Source organism: Ambystoma mexicanum, chromosome 10 (assembly GCF_040938575.1).
Source record: "Ambystoma mexicanum isolate Mex_15411 chromosome 10, UKY_AmexF1_1, whole genome shotgun sequence".
Classification (NCBI taxonomy): domain Eukaryota; kingdom Metazoa; phylum Chordata; class Amphibia; order Caudata; family Ambystomatidae; genus Ambystoma; species Ambystoma mexicanum.
The window spans coordinates 1,484,998,687-1,485,022,804 of record NC_090932.1 but is presented as its reverse complement, the minus strand read 5'-3'; the positions used below and the strand labels follow the sequence as shown (position 1 = coordinate 1,485,022,804).

Sequence of the window (24,118 nt, the reverse complement as noted above, 5' to 3'; positions counted from 1 at the left end):
AAGCAATCTCAGGTTTTCCTGGAAAAACCAAGACTGGGAGTGCACGAGTTTCCCTTTTGGGCTCTCCTCAGCGCCTCAGGCTTTTACCAAACTTCTAAGGCCCGTAGTAGCTCCTTTGGGAGAACAAGGTGTCAGACTAATAGTCTACCTAGAAGACATCATCTTCATGGCGCATTCTCAAGCCCTGGTACAGCAACAAGTCAAGCTGGCCAGCGACCTGCTACACAGTCTTGGTTTCCTCATAAATTGAGAAATATCGATCCTCATTTCATCCCAGAATCTAGAATTTCTTGGGTTCGTGGCGGATACCCAGAATTCGCAGCTCCATCTTCCTGTGGCCAAGATACACTCGACTCGGAGGGAGATTCGCAGACTCCTGCAGAGGAACCTCATATCTCTTCGAGAATTAGCAAGAGTAATAGGCCTCCTATCTTCTTCCATTCAAGCAATATTTCCCGGCACCCTTCATTACCGAGAGTTGCAGAGGCTCAAGGGTCAGCACCTGAGACAGATCCTCTCCTACTCTCAGCGTCTAGCACTCTCGCCCTCCGCGAAAACAGAGCTCAGCTGGTTGCTCGCTCATATGGAAGCCTGGAATCCACACCAGATATCATCATAGAATCAGACGCCAGTTGCTCTGGTTGGGAGCGAGATGCGGCTCCGTCGCCACGGGAGTGACTTGGTCTCCTCGGGAGCTGGAAATGCATATAAACTGTCTGGAGCTCCTCGCGGGCTCTTTAGCGGTGCACTCTTTTGCCAGAGACAGAGCGAGTTGTTGTATCTTGCTAAAAATTGACAACATTCCCGCAGTAAGCTACATCAACCATCTGGGTGGAACCAAATCGATATCTCTAGCGGAGGTAGCCAAGGACTTTTGGCATTTCTGTTTGGAGCATCAAATTTCAGTGACAGCGGAGTATCTCCCTGGTCTCACAAACGTGGTAGTGGACTAGCACTCCCGCCATTCCACAGATTTTATTGACTGGAGGCTCAACAGGGAAGTCTTTCTCCGCCTCCAACGAGCCTGGGGCCCTATGTCCATATACCGTTTTGCATCCCGACTAAACACCCAGCTACCTGTGTTTTACAGATGGAGGCCAGATCCGGCAGCAGCGGCGACAGACGACTTCCGTTGCAGTTTCATTCTACCGTTTTTTCTTGAACAGTCAAGTTTGCAGCCTCGAAAGAGGAAGTTACATCATGTCCAGGACTGTTCGTATGGAGAGCTACATGTTTATTGGTGGACTGAGATCACGTGTTGGTGACCTTTTGCTGACCTTTTATGTGTGTCTCCTGGGAAATGGAGTTTCTCTGGTTCTTGGAACAGCTACAGACTAATGTTTCTGATGTTTATGTGTTTTAATGCACCTGTTGCCTGTCACGCATTCCTTTGCTCTCAGTAAGGTGCATAAACGCTTGCTGCTGAGCTTTCTGTTTATGAAATAATAAAAGAAAGAGAAGCATAATGCTTGCCTACGTGTCTTTAATAGAATTAAGACTTTCTAGTAAGTTATTATGGAAAATATTTATTCTCACCCACACAGATTAATATTTAATAGACTACAAGTTTTATTTGTGTGGTTAATAAAGGTTTTGTACACAGATACTTGAGTCTATAAAGCTAAGTGTGCTTTCAAAGTAATCCCCAACTATAGAGATAACTTTTAGGGTTATTTGTTATCCAATCAAGAAAATATGAGTAGCACCATTGTGGAAAGGAGAAGGTGGATTACTGAGGTTGTAACTCCACGATATTAAAAAGGTAGTGCACAAGCACGACTTACATTCAATGATAAGGGAGAAATGTTAATACTTAACATTTCACCTTGTGGTGAGAGAGAAACCTGAGGGTCTTCTCACTTCTATTCCCTTTGCACACTCTATGCAGTAGCCAGGGAAAGGCCATCGCTTTTGGATCCTGCCCCTGGGGGCGGACAAGCGAGGGAGGATCACCTAGATAGAGGGTCCTTGGGATTGGAGGTGAGATGCCCATGGGTGAGACACGGTATTCCAAATCGTCCTTTCAGAAAGGAACCCTTATCCCAGAAGTGGTTCTGGGATATTGTTCATCTTGTTCCCTGGTTCCTGAGAAGGGCAGAAGACATTATCAAACCAGACATGAGAAAGAGTGGGGATGCGATACTTTGTAACAAATCATACTATCCCCCTTATTCTCTTGATAACCAATGTAACCTCCCCTCGACCTTCACGGGTCACCGTAAAGGTATTCCATTTCATCTCCCTTTTATTTTATTTTTTATTTTTACATTTGTAAAGCGCACTGCAGCCCTAAGGCATAGAGGCGCTGATAAGTGGTACGTAAGAAGGCTTGATTAAGGGTTACAAAAAAGCCACCCCAGAAGAGTTCTTAGAATATACATACAGTGTTACAGATACATAGGTCCAGAGTAGGAAACAAAAAACAGGCACATTATTTGAAGAGACTAGTCTTGATGGCCTTGCGAAAGGCAGTGTGAGAGTCGAGTCGTCTGATGTGCGGTGGAAAGGAGTTCCAGAGGGTGGATGCCATGGTGGGAAAGCTCGTGCCACCAGCACGCACTCTGCGGGTTTTTGGCACAGTTAGTAAATTGGAGTAGGCCACTCTGGAGGGCCTGGAAGCACAGGGTTTAGAAAATCTCTGGACGAGATATATAGGGGCCTGATCGTGAAGACATTTGTGCGTGAGGGCAAGGGTTTTGAACAAGATTCTTTCCTTGACTGGTAGCCAGTGGACCTGACGCCTGAGGTCAGAGATGTGGTCCCTGCGTGATAGTCCAGTGGCGGCCCTTAGGGCATTGTTTTGGACTAGTTGGAGTTAAGCTGGGTTTTTTCCTGACGTCCCTATTAGAAGGGCGTTGCAATAGTCCACTCTTGAGCCAATGATTGCCCTGGCGATAGTTAGGCAATTCTGTTGGGAGAGGTATGGTCTGATTGCGTTGAGCAGTTTGGAGTAGTAGGCTGAGGAGGATGCAATGGCATTGACCTGCCTGTTCATGTTCAAGTTCGGGTCCAGGTAGACACCCAAGGTCTTGACTGTTTGGGAGACAGGGATAGGAATGTTATCTATGGTGAAGGAGTTGTATTGCTTGTACAGCTTGCCCAGGGTGGACGGGGAGCCAATCAGCAGAAGCTCGGTTTTCTCGCTGTTGAGGCATAACCAGTTTTCTGCCACCCAGGATTGGATCGTGGTGTAAATGGAGTTGAGCGTGTTCAGGTCAGACAGGTAGTCCCCGGAGAGGGGGATAAGCACCTGAGTGTCATCAGCATAGTTCATGTATGAGATGCCCAGGGCGTCAAGGATCTTGAACAGCGGCCTCGTGAAGAGGTTGTAGAGGGTTGGGGCGATGCATGATCCCTGTGGGACGCCACATTGGATGATGCTCGGGTCAGCGCAGGAAGAGTCGGAGAAGACCTTCATTGCTCTGTCCTGCAGGAAGGAGGTTATCCAGTTGCAGGCAGTCGGGGAGAAGTTGGCTGCGGTGGCAAGATGGTGGCAGAGGGTCTTGTGATCCACCAGATCGAATGCAGCTGATAGGTCCAAAAGGAGGAGTAGAGCAGGTTTGCCTGAATCTCTGAGGTCGTCCATCTGGTTTTTGAGGTCAAGAAGTGCCGTTTCGGTGCATAACAGTACTGAGACGAGGAAGAAACAACTAGTCGCAATGAAGAATACCTCCCATACTCATTCGAGTACTGGGATGAAGATGATGTCTGGAGACCAGGCATGTCCCACTGGTTTGCTTAATTCTGGTCAGGCAAGTCCGGTAATGCAACACCCTAACTCTCACCTGCAGCCTGTTAGCCCAACACAGGTGTATAAAAGGAGGAGCTGCTGGAACAGGAACGGAAAGGAGAAGGAGAGTGGAAGCTGTGTGATAGTGAGAGAAGCCAAGATGCCAGTACGCCGAATGAGATCGTGGGTGTTCCGCTGGATGGTGAATGCAGACCGAAGCGCTCACAGAGGGGAAGGCAGACAAGCAGGCGCTGCTTTAGGACGAATGCAAAGCTACGCATAGCAACTGGCGAGTGCTTAGTGGGGCGCCCGGCTATCTGGCTTTTCCTCAGGAGTTGCCAAGACCGTGTCGGAGACACTTAAAATACCCAGGGCGCTCGAAGAAGACTGGATACAGTAACGGTCAATGAATGTAACAAGTGAAAGTAACTTGTTGAATTGAATGAAACGAGACAAGTTACTTCTATTGAATACTGAACTGAATGCAACAAGTGAAAGTAACTTCTTCAACTGAATGAAACGGGGCAAGTTACTTCTTTTGAATACTGCTGGAACCAGCAAGGAGGCATTTATTTAAGCAAAAGTAACCCTTATTGAATACCGCACTGAATGAAACAAGCAAGTAGGCATCTATTTGATTATTGAACTGAAAGAAAAAAGCAAAGGTATACTTTGTCAAGTATATGGCACATTTATAAGTGAAAGCAACATCTTTGGCAAACTGAACTATTTATCTGAATGAAAGAGACTTTGAACAAAGCAGAAACAAGATTAAGAAATGACGTATATGTGATAAATGTGTGAAGCTGAGGTTTAAGAAACCGTCTTTTTTTTTTTTTTTTACTTTTATTTTTGTTGGCAGAGGCATACAGCAACCACATACATCAGAGCGATCAAATACATGTAGCGTACACATAAAGGAATACAGTAATTGAAAAATCGGTTTTACAACAGGAGGGGGCAGCAGTAGATCGTGATGCGCCACAAGGTGTAAACATGTCATTGTGAGGTTGGAGAAGAACCACTCTCGGAAGAGCTCTCCTCCCGACTGTGAAGATAGCTATTGAAAGCAGTCCAAATGTTCTTAGGGCGTGAGCGAATCGGAAGCATGTTGAGATACTCTTTTTTACAATTTCGAGACCAGGTAAGCAGGTTTAACCACTTCTGAAATATAGGGGGAGAGAGGCTCTTCCAACTTTAAAGAACGCATTTCTTGGCCACCATACAACTTAAATTTAGAATTTTGGCCATACCTTTAGTCCCTTCAGCCTCCCACGCCCCAAACAGGACTCCCATCGGGTCAGGGTCAATAAGAAACTGCCTGTTGATCAAACTATTGAACTCTTAAAGAAACCTGGGAGTTACTGGTTGCGGGACCCATAGTGGGTGGACCGTGTATTCTAAAACTGCGGCAAGACCAGAGAACATATCCATGCCAACAAGGAAGCTTACTTTGGTGAAAACAGGACAACAACTGATGATGAATATTAGACTTGGGCAAGGCAACCCTGACATAAAGAATTGCGAAAGCCCAGTTGAAAGACAAAGCTGCAAGATATTTCTTTTGGTGTTTACTTTAAGCTTAGGAAAGGGAACCCACGTATTGGTGCCTTGGAACTGTGTTACTCTGGAACCGTGTTGAACTTGGGTAAGGGAACTCCCAACCGTCACAAAGATATAAAACTGTATTTCTTCCACTATTCAAAGGAAGACAAATTGAACCATGTGGTGAACTTATTGACATTAGAGAAAGGAAGCTAAAGAGTACGCCAGAGCTGGAAAACAGCTCAGAACTTATGTTTGGAACACTGTTTTGGTTGACGTCCCTACACATTGTTTTGTTTTGTGAGGGCATGATTAGGATTTGGACACGAACATTTTGACACAGACTTTCCTTAGTTCCTTTATGTAGGGAAATCCCACCTTAGTATAGGGCAAGTTAGGCCTTAGTCCATCGTGACATATTCCTTAATAAAAATACTATTGTTCAGCTTTGAATCGGTTATTTGTGTCGCCACTCATGATGCCAATCTCACAAGTGGTGCTTACACAAATCAGCCATTGCCTTATTTGTATATTGACAATTAACACAAGTATTTACTTTTTTTGTTTCCTCTTTTCTAATGTTCACTCGACTCTTGAAATCATTCACGTTATGTTTCTTTTGTGTTCTATTTTTTAAAAATTATGTTTTTCAATTGATGGGGAATAGCGTGAATAATGCTTGGATTCTCTTACATTGATGGTATAATTCTGGTATGTACTCGAAACAATGTTGTACACATGTGAATTGTTATTTTTGGTTCATGAATCACAGCCCTGAGGAAGACCTTTTTTGAAAGGTCAAAATACTTGTTGGTTGTTTGAAACAATTGTCAAATACAAATTGTAAAATAAGGAGTATCATCTCTTTTGACCAGCAAAGTTAATGAAAATTAATCGACAGTGGCTCAGGTGGACAGTTAGTATTCCAGAAGCATTTTATTATTGAAAGGCTTGGGGTCTGTGCCTTTTTTCTAGCGTATTCCTCTGCTTGCCTGCCAGTGTCGGATTGTGCACATTTATATTTTCCAATACAAGCTTCACTGTTATTGAAATTGTTTAGGGTGTGGTAGTAGTAATATTTTGGGGCCAGCCCCGTGCTTAGCTTACAATTTAAATCCTGTTGTAGATGATATTGTTCATACAGCTCTTATTCGGCACTGTTGATCCATCAGTCCAAATATGAAATATTCCCACTCACAGACATCACGACCCCCACGCTGGAGTTGAATATCTTGCAGTGGTCCAGGTCTCTAAATAAATATTTGGGTGTCTGGGTGAGTAGGATCCACCATTCACGGTTTCGGGATAACTAGGAAGCATACAGAGAACAGCTAAATGACAAACGGAATAAATGGAAGCTTATGCAGCTGTCCGCCGCCAAGTCAATAGCCTTTATATAGATGATCGTACAACCTAAGCTGCTCTACTTATTCCACAACATCCCTACATGGCCTCCTAATGTATACTTCCACTCCCTACACAACACTCTATAATGCATCTTTTATAGCACGCTTAATACTGGAGACCAGTCGATAAGCGCGGGACCAGGATTCAAACCTGTATTGCTCTGCGTTGTCTTGCTTCCAAGACAAACATGTTGCTCGTGAGCGAGCCTTCCTCTATCTCAGTTCCTATGCCATTCCGGCACTGCGAGGAAAACATTGATCTATTTTACTTAGCCGTAGGCAGATGAGGGATTCCAGGCTCCAGACTTTGAGCTGTGGTGGATTGCAGCTCACGCACACTATGCAACATTTTGGTTCTGGCCTAATCACCCACTATCTCACATGAAAATTGAGCGTATAGCAGTAGGCACAAGCAACACCGTGAGTCTTCTCTTCTCGTGCACGTACACTGAACCCTGCAAATTTGATCCACTCCTGACCACACTACTAGCCTTGCAGAAAATATACTGATGGACGGACAGACTCCACTGCGTCATACAGCAAGCATTTACCGTTGTGTCGCTCACCCGGCATCCATCCCACGATAGATAGGGATATACAGGTCAACTTGCAGGGTATGAACGGTCTGATGAGCTGGAGGATTTGTACACTGATGGGGTCCTTATAACACTGCAGGTTTAAGCCCTTGCTCGCACTCCGATTCCATTGTTTAGTCTACATTTTTATAGAATACAAGCAGCATTCCGAGCAAAATTGCCTAATGTTCCCAATGAGCTGGCGGGGCACCTTCCACTTACCTATATTATCCACTGGCAAGGATGCCATCACATGGTATCTAGATTATACACTTTACTTCAGGAAACCATGCCAACAACCACGTGTCCTTTCTGCAAGAAATGGGGAGTTAATCTGGGCATTGATATTACAGGCGACGGCTGGCGCTCTATGTGTGCACGGACAGGCAATGTTTCCCTTGATTCCCGATTTCATATTTTGCAATTTAAGGTGCTGCATAGGCTCCATTACACGCCTGCAAGATGGAGCACATGGATGCTAGTAATAGAGGCCGTTGCCCTAGGTGCAACACTGAGCCGGCTGACCACATGCTCTGGTCTTGACCCACTTTGCACCCCTTCTGCAAGAGAGTATGTGACACGCTTTCGGTACTCCTCAACTGTGCCCGTTTGGCCTATTAGATGATCTACCTCCCCTTCAATGTAGATTCGTTCATCTGTGCCGTCTACTGGCAAAGCACTGTATACTCAAAAACTGGACCGCAGAACACCGCCGTCGCCTGTCAGTTGGCTCTCTGTTACGTGGACTAACGATGCTGAGGAGTTTTATATATCCACTGTACCTGGAACACCTAAACCCAAAGACATCTGGGCTTCTTTTAAGATCTATTCCATCAGACCCACTGCTTTTGCACCAGCTCAGCCTTGACCGTCGCGACCCATGATTGCGGATCGATGCTTTATGTATCGCAGTTACCTGCTTATCTGTTAGCACGCCGTCACTTGTTACAGGGCCCCAATATCCATACTGCACTGGCGGTCTAGTGTACCAATATCGCATTATTCACGATTATCACCATTCTCGTACACATTGTATATTTATGTTGCAAAGGTGCATCTTTCAGACGGTAAACTGCCAAGGGAATACATTCATGTTTTTAAAAAGCCAAAGAAGACAACTGCCAGCTATAGAAGATATAACAAACATTCCTGGGCGCTCTATGCCTTTCTGCCCATCCGGACTCTATTAACTTCCAAGCAGCGCTCAGCTTGCACCAGCAAGAGAACGTAAGGTCATTATTTCTCTTAAGTTGAATAGCCAAATACAAACCATCTATTTTCAGCGGGGTCTAACAACACGGATCAGAACGTAGACACCTCACTTTGAAAGTCCCTGGTGCATTTCCAAAACCTTTTAATACAAGTGTATTGGCAAATGCGTAATCCATGACTGGAGGTGTGTGGTAATAGACAGGCGCCCTTTAAAATGTTTGCTTTTGCCATTTGTACTTTTTCAAAAGGAAAAAGAATCAGTGCAGACTACTCAAGGCCTTTGCACCAAGAGGAGTCTTTGTTTGAGTCTGCTTGAAAAAGAGAACTGTTATTTAATTCTGTTTGGTCTAATCGGATTTAAGTAAATGCTAAAGGTAGAAAAGACTGAATCTGACTCTCCCACTGGATCTGACCCGCCTCAGTAGTCCAGACTTGCTGTCAGGCACTTTCAAATCAATCTAAAGGAAAACAGAGATATAGTACACATTTAATCATCCTTAAATCAAATGGAAATGTACCTTGTTACCCATCATGACAAAGTCCTACTTTATAGCCACAAATGGATTCAAAGTCGGGGCTCGCAATATATGGATTTCCCTTTTGCCAACTGTAGACATATGCTTTTCTAAATAGGACAGGGATTGAACTGAAGGTTACATGAGCTCCTGGGCATTAGGCATGACCCAGGAGGCAGGGGCTGCCACGCCTGGGGAACGGGATCCGATACATAGCGTCCCCATGAGATGCGAGTCATCTGTTCTGATGCTCATTTCTGTACATTCTACAAGATAAAGTTCATGTCATGCACGTGTGTTGGTTTAGCAACCGTTGGCCTCAGAGTTGAAAGTAGCACCTAGTAGTGGTTGGTGTCATGCTAACGAGACTCTTCTAGGCTACAAGCAGGGGCCAAATAGCACCAAAACATTTCCATTCTTGCAAGATTACCATTTTAAGGCCACATACATGGGTGGGTGTGTGTATTGTTCTCAAATTCTGCTCTGGACTCTTTGCTTCGTGGAACCCATAGAATAACATTTCTGTTGGACTGTGGTAAATTGCAGATAGCAAACAAAAAGGCGTACAACTGATCTTGGAACAAATTGCTCACAATCTGTAAAGGTGCTTGGCCCAGATTCGAAAAAGTGATCTCTTTAAAGGTGGCATGACATCGACCATCCTGTATTTAGGCAGTCCTCGTATTCACTGAATAATCAAAGACTGGATAGAGAGGTGGCAGCCTAATAAAGGCATGTCGGAGGTCAAGGAACAATTGGTTGATGGAATGCTATAGAATGCCAACATTTCAAAGGCAATGCAACTAAATCATGAAAACATACATCTTCCCGGTTAACAAATGGCCATTTTCAGATTACAGGACATGTGGTCAAGAATGAGAAAAAACAGGTCAACATTAGTAGACGAAAAAGGCACCTTTTCCTTTTCGAGAAGGACGCTATGCCAAAGCAGGAAATCAAGCGGCGCTCAAATCCTGATGGATACTCACATCATCAACCTTCGGCTCCGTGACGGGCACCCACTTGTAGATCCGAAGGGACGTGTCGCCAACTGTCACCCACTTCTTCTCCCTAGAAATCACAATGCAAAAGAATGAATAGCACCGATGATGAATGGTTCAATGGAGGGCTTTGCTCATACCCCTATCTATCCCAGCGATCCGCGCGGCTCCCCTGCAATCGCACAGCGCGCAGTTGGCTGCGCACCCCGCAGCAGCTGCTGCAGGACGGCTTGGGTCACAGACAGCTTCACCACGCACTTGGATGCTCAGATCATTTCCACTCAGTTGTGATCCATTAACGTATTGCCGTCACACACAATATTGGGCTTGCTATTAACACCCACACCAATGTTTCGAAACTTCGCATCATGTTTCCCCACCTCCTCCTCGTTCAGGCCCTTGCCAGAGAACATATCCGTTGCAGAATTCCCGGCGGCGCCTCTCGCAGAGACATTTTTCAGGTGGAAACGGAACTATCGCTAAAAAAGGATACTCCATTATCATACAATTTCATTTAGGATTTAACAGGCATGGAACCGGGCATCTTTTATTCATGCTGTAGACAACATATCAAATCGTGCAAAGCAGGAGTAATAAATAGCACTGCGTAAGCCCAAACTCGCCATATGTGATCATTTAAGAGCGCTTTTTCAAGACGATCTAATCCATTTTATAATTAACCTGAAAAGGAACATGGCGTTTGCTCTGCGTCCTCCACACCCCAGTTAAACATTTAGACTGCAAAATTGTTTTGCACGCACCTTTATAAAACACAAAGCATGCAACAGCTGACATATTAAAACCCAGGATCATCTCACCCCTTTGGACTGCACATGAACTCGCAGACAGCATCATCCCGATGGAGGGCTTTTGAGATGCCTGCCACTTTCGTATTTCTCTCAGTTGAGCTGAAACGATAGGTTTTACCTTTGCTAACTAAAATGGTCCTCATTTTCTTGATATAGCACAGGGCAGTGTAACTAAGACTGAACCGGTTACTGAAGGGTGCCCACAGCGGTCAGCATTCTGCTGCACTTGGCTCCTAGTCGGCCCACTCTTCCCCATAACAGTATCTCCCATCATGAAGGCAGTCCGCTCAGGGCTCTTCTCCAGCTCCTCCCATCCCCTGCTTTGCACTTAATGGGAAGCATGTAGTCATAACTTCCCTTCTTCGGGCAAAAACTTTCTCCCCCCTCCCCTCTAGAAATGGTCATAGCGTAGAACTACAAAGCCCTCTTCCTGGTAACAGTATTCTTAACTACTTTACAGTCTTAGATTGTCTTTTCAATTCCACACAAAAAATGTATTTACATTTTGTCAACTAATGCGCCTTATCACGAGTTGGGCAGTAACCCTTAAACCCGCCGCTAACGGAATTACCGCCGCCAATACCGCTCTGCTGGATTAAGAGCCGGCGCAAATGCCACCATACACACAAATGTGCTGCGCTATTACTGTACGGCGGAATTCGCACCGAAAACTACTGATAATACAGCTGAGAAATACCTCCAGCTGGAGGTAAATTAACACAGGTGTCAGAAATGAAGCCACAGGTGCACACAATGCACACCAGAGGGCTACATAAGACACACCCAGGCTCCAAACACTGTTTCCAACACCATGCTGTCATTATTCACTTCAAGATGGGACAGGCAGCTGCTCATGCTGCGCCTAGACCTCGAGATGCAGGCCAACCAGGCCAGGGCACAGGGAGTAAAGGGAGGTGGGGGGAATGAGGAGGAGGAGGAGGAGTGCGGTCCAAGCAAGGCAAGCAACCATCCCCAGGGCCAGGCCATCACCCTGGATCCTCAGCAACACCCAGTTAGTTACTGGGTACCGCCTCAACAGGGAGACCATCACGAGCTGCTGGCCACAATCCAAGAAGACATAGGGAGCAGGATAAATATCCGGACAGCTGTGCACCCACTGGTGAAGCAACACCACACTTGCAGGATACATCGAGAGACACAGAGGAAAGAATGGCTCTGGATAATGGGCGTGTACAATCCCTGCCACATACATACAGTTAAGCACTAGTCCAAACACGGGGCTTCAGGGGGGACAGCAACACTGAAACGAACCATGGCATGACAAGTGGATGCACTGGTAGCACCCGGCCAGCACCTGCACCAACGACAGGGGGCATCCAAGGGAGCATGCACACGTCAGACACACCTGGACACACACGCTGATGTACACACACTGCTGCCATCACAATGACACATTAGACCACATGTACCACAATTAATCAGGAATGCGGCACTGCGCAGATCCACCCAACAGCAGGTCGACCTGTGCCACAGCCATGTGCAGTCAGTCACCTGGGACATGCCACAGAACACCTGCCACAGGGTGCATGTGCAGGCAAAGTTATGCATTCCACCATTTACAAAGGCGGCACAGACATCACACATACACATTGCATGGGCGGGATGCACACATGTATGCACACGTCCAACAACGCAGACCCATGTATGAGACAACTGACTTATGTCTGTATGCCACCCCATGAAGGGGACTCTGGATATCCACAGCCGATTCCCTTTGTGCATGACCCACGTACACTGCACGAGACCGCCTACAACAATGCCCACAGCCAGACCATGTATGCATGGAGCGCGCCTTTGGACTCCTCGAGGCACGATTCTGTAGCCTAGATTGCACTGGTGGAGCCCTAATGTATGCCCCTGACCAAGTTGGGAAAATTGTTCTGGCGTGTGCAATGCTATATAACATTTGCTTGAGGAGGAATGTGACACTACCCCCTCCCCCAACGCTAACAGGCCATACCCAGAGAAAGACCCAGATGAACAGCATGAGGCAGGAGCCAGAGCAGACACTCACAGGGATGACGTGAGGGTAGAGAGACTCGCCCGGCAGGCACTAACAGACAATTCTTTCTAGTACATTATCCTGCCTCAGTCCACTACCAGCACTGTGAATACACTGCACATGAACACAATCAGGAATGTCCATGCATTATTGATGTTCAACAAACATTTATGTAACATTTTGCACCAACTATCCCCCTCCCCTGCCCACCACCAACACTCCAGCACACAATCCTCCCTCCCCCTTCCCACCACCAACACCCCAGCACACAATCCCCCCCTCCCACCCGCCCTCCAAAGAGTCCTTGGCATGGGCACTCGGGTCAACAGTCGTCATGCCAATCACGATGGCCGTGGCCACTTTCCCCAACTCCCAGCAGCCAGTGATCTGGCACGCAGCTGGTGCAGGAACTGGCGCCTAGGGGAGCATTGCTGGGAATCCTCTGTAGATGTACAGGAAAGGATTGAGCCTGCCCCATGGAGCCGTTGTCTTTAGAGCTCATTGCTCTGACGGATGGTCTCTGCAAGGGCTGCGATGCCCTGCCTCATTTCCCTCACCCTTTGGCCAAATGCTGTCAGTGCAACAGTGCTGGCAGTAGTGATCCTCCGGGGTCCTGGCATTGTCCCACGCCATCCTGCATGGATTGCATCAGGTAGTGTCTACATATGACCGGAGTGGCTTTGGCCAATGGCCTCCATCTCTCGTTGCCGCTGTTCTTTATACCCCAGCCTCTGGATCAACATGCCCAATGTAGTCATAGGCTGCGGTGGCGAGTGGGGGCGTTGTCTGTGTGGGCTTGCAACAGGGGTGTCAATGGAGGGTGCGTCTGTGACCGGCTCTGGTGTTTGAAAGCGGCGGCGTGGATGTGGGCTCTCTGGTGTGACGGAGGCCTGCTGCTGGAGACTGTGGCCAAGGGTTGCTGATCAGACCCACTGCTACTGTCACTCTGTGCCTCCAATGTCACAGGACCTTATGGTGTGTCCTCCCTGGCGGTGTCCACTGCGGCAGAGGTGTGTCACATGGAATTGTTCTGCTCCTGGAGGGCTGGACGGGGGGTGGGGACATGCTCCTGCAGCGAGACAGAGTGGCTTGTTGTGTCTTCCTATGTGTGGGATGTCTGTCCCTTTCCGGGGGCGTGTGGAGGGGCAGGGGTGGTGGGGACTGTGTGGCGGGACAGCACACTCACAGACACGCCATTTGCCTCTTCATCCTCCGACGCCTCTGGTGTTGCTTGTGTGCCTGTAGCGGACATAGTTGATGGCGTTGGTTCTCATTCCACCATGCGTTTTGGCATGCATGGCATTGAATACATGGTGATGAGTGGGGCACCGGGCTATTGAGCTGATGGACAGGCCTGGTCAGGGGCGTTTGCAAGTGAATTCACAATGATGGACACTTGTGCAGACACGTGGGAGGGAGGGGGCACATAGGGGCTTTGCATTTGGCCAGTGTGGAGATGGCAAGATGTTGGTGCTAAAGCATCTCGTATCTGGCTTGCATGCTTCTCTTCCCCATGCAGAAACATTGCCTCCGCAGGTGTTATTTGGCTGGGGGTTTTGGGGGGAGGGTTAGCAGGGTACATGGCACTGACAGGTCCCTATGGGGCACTGCTGTTCTCCCGCTATGGGTGTGTGGTGCATGGCACTTGGATGGGTCCCTTGGCTGCCCCCAATTCTGCTCTGACTTACAGGGGTGGCCTTGGTGCGCAGGCACATGAATTCTGCAGTAGGTGGCTGATGTGGCACCCACTCAATGCACCCTGTCGCAATGGGTCTGTCCACTGGGGCATACTGTGCTAGGCGGTCATTGTTGCATGCACATGGGTTGGGTGGGGGGCTGGTGGGGTTGGCTCACATTCTGCCCCCTGGCTGCCTGCACCCTCCTCTGTACCTCCAAAGCCCTGGATGCCCTCTATGTCCAACACAGAGCTGCAGTTTTCCCCCCATGCAGTTAGTGCAAGTGGTGGCATGGTGCCTCCACCAGTGGCCATGCTCTCCTGCCAGTGCTGGGACAGGTCGTTCCAGTGTTTCCTGCTGTCGTCGCCATCCCAAGGGATGCTGGACACTGCGGTGACCTTCTGGCTCACCATGTGCCAAATGGCTGTGCAGTGTTTTTCTGCTGCCTCGACCTGTATAGCTCATGGTGGTGTCCACCACCTCATCGGTAAGCACCACTAGCTCACCCTCAGTGAATTTTGGGTTTCTGGTGCGATCTTGGTCTGTCTTGCCCCTGACCCTGCCCTGAGACATTCTAGCTGGTTTGCTGGTGTGGATGGCTGCAGGGAGCTCTGATATTTGATGGATTGTGCTTTTCAAAATAGCCAAAGCAGTGTTCCGACGGTGACGCATTTCCCACCAACAGGCGGTAGCTCATTTTAAGACGCCATTTTGCCCGGGCACAATTTAGCGTTACCGCTGGGGCCCGAAGCGCATGCTCCCATTGTTGCGATGTGGCGCTATTTACGCCATGGTTAACTGCGGTAACGCCATTTCTGCTCTGCGGAATGAGTGCCTGCTTAACGCCCAACTCGTGATGAGACCCTGTATGCCCAGTAATAGCTTTAACGCACCTAAAAGGAGACAGTATTGGAAATATGCGCATGGTAACTGGCTGGCTGGGTGCAGATGTAGGCTCCTACGAGAAGGTCGGCATGCAGAAAGATGCCAGCGGGACACAATATACATGAAATGACTTGCGCCTGGAACTCTGAGAACACATGCACAAAGGTGCCATCTTGGGAGGTCATGTTGCCATGCAGGTTTCAATGCTCTCACAAATATGATGTAGCCAGCTATTACAATAGATTATACACCCAAACTGGATTTGATACACCCCAATTAAACCCATGAATTTAATTGGCATGCGTGACCAGACACTATCCAAACAGTTGTTGCCATGCACCTGGAGCATATCTTCGATGCAAAACTACCGCTATTTCTATAAACCTCAAACCGAATTTATGAAAATTCAGCAATATTAGAGGGGAGTAAACTGCATTTATTTTGCGGGAAAAGTGCCTTCAAAGCTTTTAGCTTGTATGTACAGGTGGGCTAAATGGACATAATTCGCTGCGCAGCGAAATAGTCGAATTCGCTGCAAAGTTCACCTGCACAGCGAAATTGTCAATTTTAGATATTTTTCCACCTTTTTTTTTTTTAAATAGTTTTTGTCCCCCTAATTGGCCACAATTTCCAGTGGAAAACCAAATTCGCCAAAAAGCGGTAGATCAAAAAGAAAATCTGATTCACAGTGGCAGCAAAATAGGAGGCACTTTTGCCACCAATGAAGCGAAATGGGTAAATTTTGCCCACCCATACTTGCGTGATTAATCCCTCACATCCAATACTGGGAAGGAAATCTTGTTCAGAGCTGACAAAGCTTCTACTAGAAGTCAAGTAACTTATCGGATGACATAAAAGCACAAATATACCTGTGTATTAGCACAAGCATCCCACAGAGCGCGTGTAATGGAACATACCAAAGCAACAAAGCTACTGAGCAATCAGAGATCCAGTCGGTATTTCCAGTTTTTTTTTCTTTTAAGATAACAAGTATATTATTTTTAGGTCGCCATTGTGTTTATTATACTTAAAAAGAACACTCAAAAGCATTTTCCTAGAACAAAATACAGGTTTCCATACCAGAAAATCAGATTTGGAGTTTCGTAAGCATTTGCTTTCCGGTCTGAATATGTGGTGGTCCAGAGCTATTTCCCAGGCAGAAACAGCATTTCACCTACAGATTATAGAGGCGAAGCCTGCAGAAACACGTGCTATGTGAACGTGCATTATTTTAAACAGATATGCACACGAGCAAAGGAAGAGAGTTTTGGCAATTGTAAGCGGGATGGAGGTGGTAGTTAGTGGCTGTGTGGATCCTCTCATTCATGCCCTTTTGGTTCATGAGGGAAAGAAAACTCCACTCCACTGCCTTTGCGCACTATCAACCTCACACTGCGCACCAAAGACCCAACTTAGTGCCCTGCCCACCCTCTGTCGCAGCTCTCCAACCCTGCTCGACTGGCCGGACCGTCTGGCAATCCCCTTCAACATTGGTCACACCACCTAAGTCAAGCATACTTTTTGAAAACCCAGCAAATAAGCCTTCCGATCATTCACAAACTTCCCAGTGGACGCTCTCACAAAGAGGTTACCCACTTTCAACTCACATGGGCAAATCTACCTCAGACGAACCAGGATTGTGACTTGCTTCTCCAAAAACTCACACCACCCTCACAACCAACATCAACCGCCATGCCCTGATGAAACAATGCAACTTTATAATCCTTAATCTCTACAGCTTGGCACACTCAAGAACTAAACCTCATCCAAAGAACCATCAGAAAACAAGAAAAGACAACAATTCTGCAGTGCCTCAAACCTCTACTTGCTGAAGGAAGACTGATCACCACTGCCAAGTCCAATTACTACCAAAGCACCATAGCCAAGCCCAACAATGAAAGCAGAGCCCTCTTCAAAGCCATGAAGCATTGCATGAACCCGCTCTGCTGCCTGGCCCACCCGTATCGCACCCCACTGAAAAATACACCACGATCAACTCTTTCTTAATCAGCATGATCTGCCAGCACAGACACCAATGCTGCAACCGACAGGACACTACACATCCCATCATGCATAGTGTAGAAAGTATTGTGCATGCATAATTAATTTATATGTCCAAATATAAAATCTGTTACTGCTTGCAAAGCATTTTTCTACTGGGCATCTATGATAAAACAAGCGTACTATAGGTTATTACCTAGCTAGGCTGCCATTTCAGTGCACTCAGTCTAGTTATTTCATACTGTGATGTTGCATTTTCAGTGGAGGAACTTTGCTGAAAAAGTTGGGGGGGACATGGCATCTGTAGAAAAGGTGCCCCAGCCAAATGAATGGGGACAAAATGGTGTGTCATGAAAGTTGGGGGGGACAAACACCCCAGTCTCCCCCTAAAATCACGCCCATGTGCATTTTTACTGGGCATCTACGATAAAGCATGCATTATATGTTATGTGGCTAGACCGCTTTAGGTACAGCCAGTTTGGACATGCTTTCATATTGTGGCTTGGCATTTTTCATGGCAAGTAATCTGGAGTATGTTGTTACGTGGAGGTACAGCATATATTGGCAGAACCAGCATGGACATGTTTTCTTAAAGTATCATTACTGCCATTATATGTAAAGCAAACACAAGTGTGTTCTTAAATGGAAATGCAGGCATATATTGGAGCAGCCAACATGGTAATGTAGGGAACGGCAGTGTGAAAATCTTTATACTGGTATATATTGTAGGAAAGGAGGCAATGTAAATGGGTTAGGAAATGTTTCTGCGCACCTGTTGGGGACTTGCACCTATTGGATTTGTTCATGAGTTACCCTACAAAACCAATTGGAAACGGTCTGGCTTTTTACTCAATTTTTCACTTCGTGTTCTTTAAAATTCACGATTTTAACCCATTATTACAACTAACTAAAACATTCTCCGACCCTCTTGGGTTGGTTAAAGACCACTTCCTACGCTCTGTCGCTCAAGCATATTTGGGGGAGACATTTACGCCCCTCCAATAAAAAAATGTACCAACCACCAGTAGGTGATAAGTAGACCAAGGTTTGGGAGTTGGTTTGTTGTTACAAGGGGCCATGGCATGTCTGTAAGTGGCAATAAAAACGTCGTTTTTCTGTGAACGTGTATCGTGCAGTCCTTCAAGTGATGTTACATAAATGAAACTCCATGAAGAGCCCTGACGCCATAAATTGGGACGCATTGTCCCACAGATCTGGACAACAGGACGTGTTTTTCACAAAATTCAAAACAACGCTCTGGATTTCACAATGCACTTCCTTGGGGAAACTGAGCTTCGGGAGCTAAAGTAGGCAAGTTATTTTCAAATGTAAATGTTTTCACAAGCGCAAAAAAGAGGAGCAGCAAACCGATCAGCCATCTGCGCGGATCAGTGGTTGTATATGATAATGACGAATATGCCACTTTGAATTTGAAGTTGGTTTTTACAAGTTTGGGTAAATGCAGTTCCTCTTTAGGACAACTCTTGTACGGCTGTATTACTGGCTTACTTCAATTGCCCGGTGTTTTACCCTTTGCTTTGTTATTTAATGTTCTTCTCTGGCTTTTTATTGGAGAGCAGCGCTTGACCCCTCAGCCCCTTTTTTAGTTTACAGTAGACCATCATGTGGCGCTTTTGGCACCACCTATAGGCTGAAATTATTGCATGGAGCACAGATAGGAGAGGAAAGGGATGAGAGTTGGGACAAAGCTTGAGAGTGGGTCGTTGTTTACCAACCATTGATCGCCTATGGCCATTCCCACACACTACCTACCCTTCCCCGTCCAACATGCTCCTCCTGGTGTTTCATTGAGAAAGCTCGAATATAAGCCAACATCAACATTGTTGCTGGATAGGACATGCAAGTGTTCCTTCTAATCAGTCTTTTAAGAGTTAATGGCTTTAACTGCAGCTGCGAATGAGCTTCGGGGGCAATGCTTAACCAAGTGTACCCTCAACCACATGATTTCGAAATCTATAGGTGTGCCACGGCATCTTTTCCTTGCACTGAAGTCCTGTTAAATACAAGCCCTGGTAAAGCCAACCGTTTTGTCTTGTTTGTGTGTGTGATATATATATATATATATATTTTTTTTTTTTGAAGGGGACTTTCACTCAAAAATGGGATGGTTTAAAAATATTGCCCATAGTTAAAAATATATATTAAACATTTTTTTAAAGCTCCTATGAAAAATAATCTGCAAATGTGCCTCAAAGTACTAAAGTACTACTTTTCATGGATTTGGAGGCATCCATTTTGCATACAGAAACAGTGTCATCTGTTGCTTTAGTTCTCTGCTCTTGTGGCAGTAATCAAGTAGGAGCCACCTACTGGGAGCTTAAGCTTGTTACTGCCAGAGAGCAGAGAATTACAAAAACGCGTTCGCAGGAAGAGCCATCCTACCATGGCCTATCCTAATACAGCAAACAAACACTTTTCAAAACTGAAAAGCATTGGTTTTCGGCAAACACGTCCCGTTTATTTAACAGGGCGTGTTTGCCTTGCTCTTTCCAAGGAAATGTGTGGTTCATTGGTTAATGCATAGCCCTTTCCACCACTCGACTAGAGTTCGAATCCCTGCCTCTTTTTTCTGGAGCATCACATTTTGTTTAAAAAAAACAATATTTGAGGCAGCAGAAAAAGAAAAGACAGGCTGGCACTCAGTGGTATAAAGGGCTAGGCCTTCCCCACTGAAGCACATGCGTCTCTGGCAATCACAGGGCTCTTTGCTGCGTTGTTCTACAGCATGGCAAAGAGCCCTGTGGAAGCCGCTAAGGAACTAGACCACTCAAGTCCTTTAGGAACTTGTGTGGTCTATTTCCTTACCTGTTTTTACACTCTGAAATTCACAGTGCTCTTTGCCGTATTGTGTAACACAGCAAAGAGCACTTCAGTCACAATGGACGTCTGTGGTCCAGTGGTGAAGAGCTAGCCCCTCGCCCACCATATAGCCCTTTTAATTTTTTCTTGTCCTCCAATATCAGTAAAATGACATCGTCCTTTCCACTAAATCAGTTTTTTTCTCTTCTCCATCCGTCCTTTGCTTTCTTGCCATAAACCTAAGCCTTTTTATTTGGACTTCACTTTTTAAGGGTTGACACATGCGTCACTTTAGTGGAGCATTATTGTTGCTATGTATGGTGGTATGTGTTCAAATGTACATCAGCGTTAATGATGTGCCATTATTCCATCCTTTGTCCAACGTTTCTGGCATCCGATTCGCTGAACGATTAACAGCTTTGTGCACCTTAGCTACAATTGGTTACCTCAGTTGTAAATTTAATGTATAGAGTCCTTGATGTAAAAATCTTGCTACAACAGTGATTGCTTTGCTGTACTTTTATGCTTGAACTATGTTCCTTATTTGTGCCGTGCCTTTTAATGATGATTACTTGCAATCGTGTGAGCTTTATTCTTGTCATTTAGTTATGGCATGAAGTTTGAGGCTGCACTTAGGCAGCACAAATCTATTGGCTTTGCCAATACTCGTCTTACTTCCCTCATTTTTGATTCCCCTCCAATATGTCATGAAGGTAATTAACCGTACTTTTTGTTCCTTAAACTGTTCAGCTTGGAGAAAAAAATAATTTCACAATTCGTCTTAATAAATTAGCCCTAACGGACATTTGGGTCATCAAAATGTTTGATATTCCAAGTGCTTTCCACATGTCCGCTTGGCCAGAGGTCCACAATATCCCAAGCAGGAAGTCAGTACTGAATGCATACAATCTCTTCCTAGCCTCTCCCTTTTGCTAGCATACATCCCCCACTGGCTCTCATAGTTGAGCAGCGAGTTATAGTCCCGCCCGCAGACTTTGAAGGAAGCACCGGCACTGTTGCGCACATCTTCATCTAGCAGGACCACTCTGCTACTTTGTATCCTTGTGTTTCAACAATCGTCTTTATTTGCGTTTTATCAGCACACGCGCAACCATCAACTTTCAATTTACAGTCACTTTCCCTTTAACATCAACCAGACTTTTGTTTCCCTTGATAACTCAACGGCTATGTTAATTGCATTTCTACTCCTCCCAAACTCTGCTGTTCACCCGAGAGGGTTGCAGGCTGCTTTCTGGCAACTTGAAGGGTTCTTTACTCCGCTCGCTCGGCTTTGCTTTCCGAATGCTCACAGCAGCCCGAAAGAATGGACATGTTGCCTGGCTTTCTCTTTTTTTGGTGATAAATTATTTTTATTAGTTTACAACAACAAGATGGGCATACCCATCGCTCGAACATACAACAAGAAATGGGAATGGCTAGGTTAGTTCAGCGGGTCAATCAGCCCAAGCAAGAGTAGCGTACATGTTAACAAACATTGATCGGGCAGGCCAGGACATCATACGTGAGTACATGGGTGGGTGTTGAGAGAGTGAGGGTAGGGAGAGTGAGCGTGGGATGGGTAGGTGTGTGGGTGTAGAAAGGCAACCCCAGGAGGAATCCCTGCACACCTGGGAAATGGAAAGCACAGCACCCGACTTGCTTCTTACAAAGCTGCCGATTGGAGCAAATATTGTTTGGGAACTCTTTGGGTAGAATGGGAGAGGAGTTTGTAAAAAGAGTTTAGTGATTTGGAAGTTTCATACCATGACATTACCCGTTGCTATGCCAACCAGATATTCTCAGTTCAGAACCCACATTCACCCTCTCCCCCCTCGAAACATTGGTTTCGTCTATGTTTGCAGGCGCCACAAAAATTAGCCAAACCAAAAAACATCTCCTGTTCGTTACCTTCTTAGAGACCTCAGCCTCTCTTCTGCAAGTGCATCCCTCACAATTTGGAGGGCATGTGTCAACAACTCCTTAAAATCACCTTGACATCTTCACATACCAGCTGGAAATGTCTCACGATTAGTTGCGTTACAAACTTAAGCGATCACTCTCATCCAATCCGTAAATAAACCATTATTTTACAAACAAATGGCAATGCCTTCATTGAAAGTATTCTGGAGCATTCATGTACTAAAAACACATTAAACTAACATTAGATTGCCTTCTTGGCTCATAATTCACCTCGCGATTCAGTTTCTAGGTTGTATAACCTGCATTTATAAGACACTGGTTTTGTTTATGTACAACACTCAGTATACAAGTAGTGAAATAAAACAAATAATTGCATTCATGCTGCGGGCAGGTCTGTCACTTTGCAAACCGCAGATCCGGGTGTCACAAATTTACCTTTCGGGCGGGTGGAGGGGGGAATAATTGAGAAAATGCAAAAGGAAAACCCCTAAACCTTTTACCGGCTTGCAACTTTTATCCCATAGGTAACTTTGAAAATACATGATTACCAGGCAGAATATCAAACAAATTACCTAGGTTTTTACCCTTTGTAAAAGGTGGAGGTGAACAAATGCCAAGGGTAAATACTGGGTGTGGCTCAAAAAAGCAAGCCTACGCTGAGGTGAAGCATGCCCTACTTCAACCCTTCACTTGTGTGATACACATAGCATCAAAGGCACCTCAGAATGTTAATGTTAAAGGATATTTGTACCGCGCACTTTCACCACCAGAGTGGTCCCCTGGTGCTCTGGCGGCTCTGAAAAAGGGAAGGGGGTAGGGGGGAGTTAGTGGGAATAAGCTGGAAAAGTGCAAAAGAGCAGTGATGTGCTGATGGCGGCCTCATCCCAGTAACTCAGTTGGCTGGGCTTGGGGTGTTTTACGGGCCGGTAGCCGTCGTGTGCTGTTGTGCGAGTCTATTTGTGGTTTGTTTTGTTGTTGAAGTGTAGTGAAGTTTGTGCGGATTGTTGTGTGATAGACTTGTGGTTGTGTTTGGTTAGAGTTTGAGAGGTGTATGCAGAGGGTTGAAATTGTTAGTGGACTGTTAATTGGCATTGCTGTCCGGAAGCGAGGTGCTAAACTTCCGTATTCTCTCCAGGTGGGGTGCGTGAGCATCTCTGCGTCTCCGCCCAGATATGGGTCCGTCCGACACTCACAGTCCCCTTCACACATGGCATCCACTCACATTCATAACCTTGCCCAAGTTCGGCACCGGCCACCTATGTGACACCTGTCTGTAAGCGGGGAAGGCAGGCGTTTGTGCATCCCTTCAAATCTGGCCCAGAGAGCATTCCCAATCCAGTAGGTGCGCAGCATTGGTCAGCCAAGGCTACTCCATCCATATGGGCGGCTAGTCGCCATTCATCATCTTATTCAGTTGCTCATGCATTCTACCGCTCCCAGCCCCTTCGAAACGTGGCACATGCCAACGCTTGCAATTACGTCCAGGGGCGGCACCTGCCTTCATTCACAACTCCATCTGGTCAATGCCCATGCCAATGTCGACAACTTAGTTCAAGTGTGGCAAGTGCTAACATTCACACAACTCTATACAATTATGATACCTGGTAGCAATTATGGAGCGGGTGAGGTTGTTGGCTGGAGTTGGCTAGTGATGCCGATTTCTGTCTTCATGGGTTTCGCTTGTGTCCTATTCGACTTCGCATCGGCTCTCTTGTTTTAGTAAGGGTTTCTTTAGTCGGTTCTGGATGTTGTCAGCGTCATCCTAAATTTTGGCATCCTTTTATTTGCGTTTCCCATTCAGTTGTTTCGCTTTTTCAGTTTTAATCTGTGATGTTAAAGAGCCAGGTTTTTAGTAATTTTCTTAATTGTAGGTGGTCTTTGGTGTTTCTTATTTCTTTCAGGATGTCGTTTCAGGTCTTTCCGGCTAAGTGGGAGGAGAGGAGCTCCCCAAGTTTTTTTTTTTTAAGGTATGGTTTTTGTTCCAGGAAGATTTCATTGCT

The 24,118-nt window shown here is 46.1% G+C and overlaps 1 protein-coding gene across 1 annotated transcript in view; it reads right to left on the bottom strand.

Moving 5' to 3' along the window:
- BCL7A (BAF chromatin remodeling complex subunit BCL7A) overlaps nucleotides 1-24,118 on the bottom strand; it is a 158,760-nt gene that overhangs the window by 75,321 nt on the left and 59,321 nt on the right. Inside the window, exon 2 of the mRNA XM_069619594.1 lies at nucleotides 9,973-10,054. Within this exon, the coding sequence (XP_069475695.1) occupies nucleotides 9,973-10,054 (82 nt within the window). The remainder of the gene's footprint in view (nucleotides 1-9,972; nucleotides 10,055-24,118) is intronic.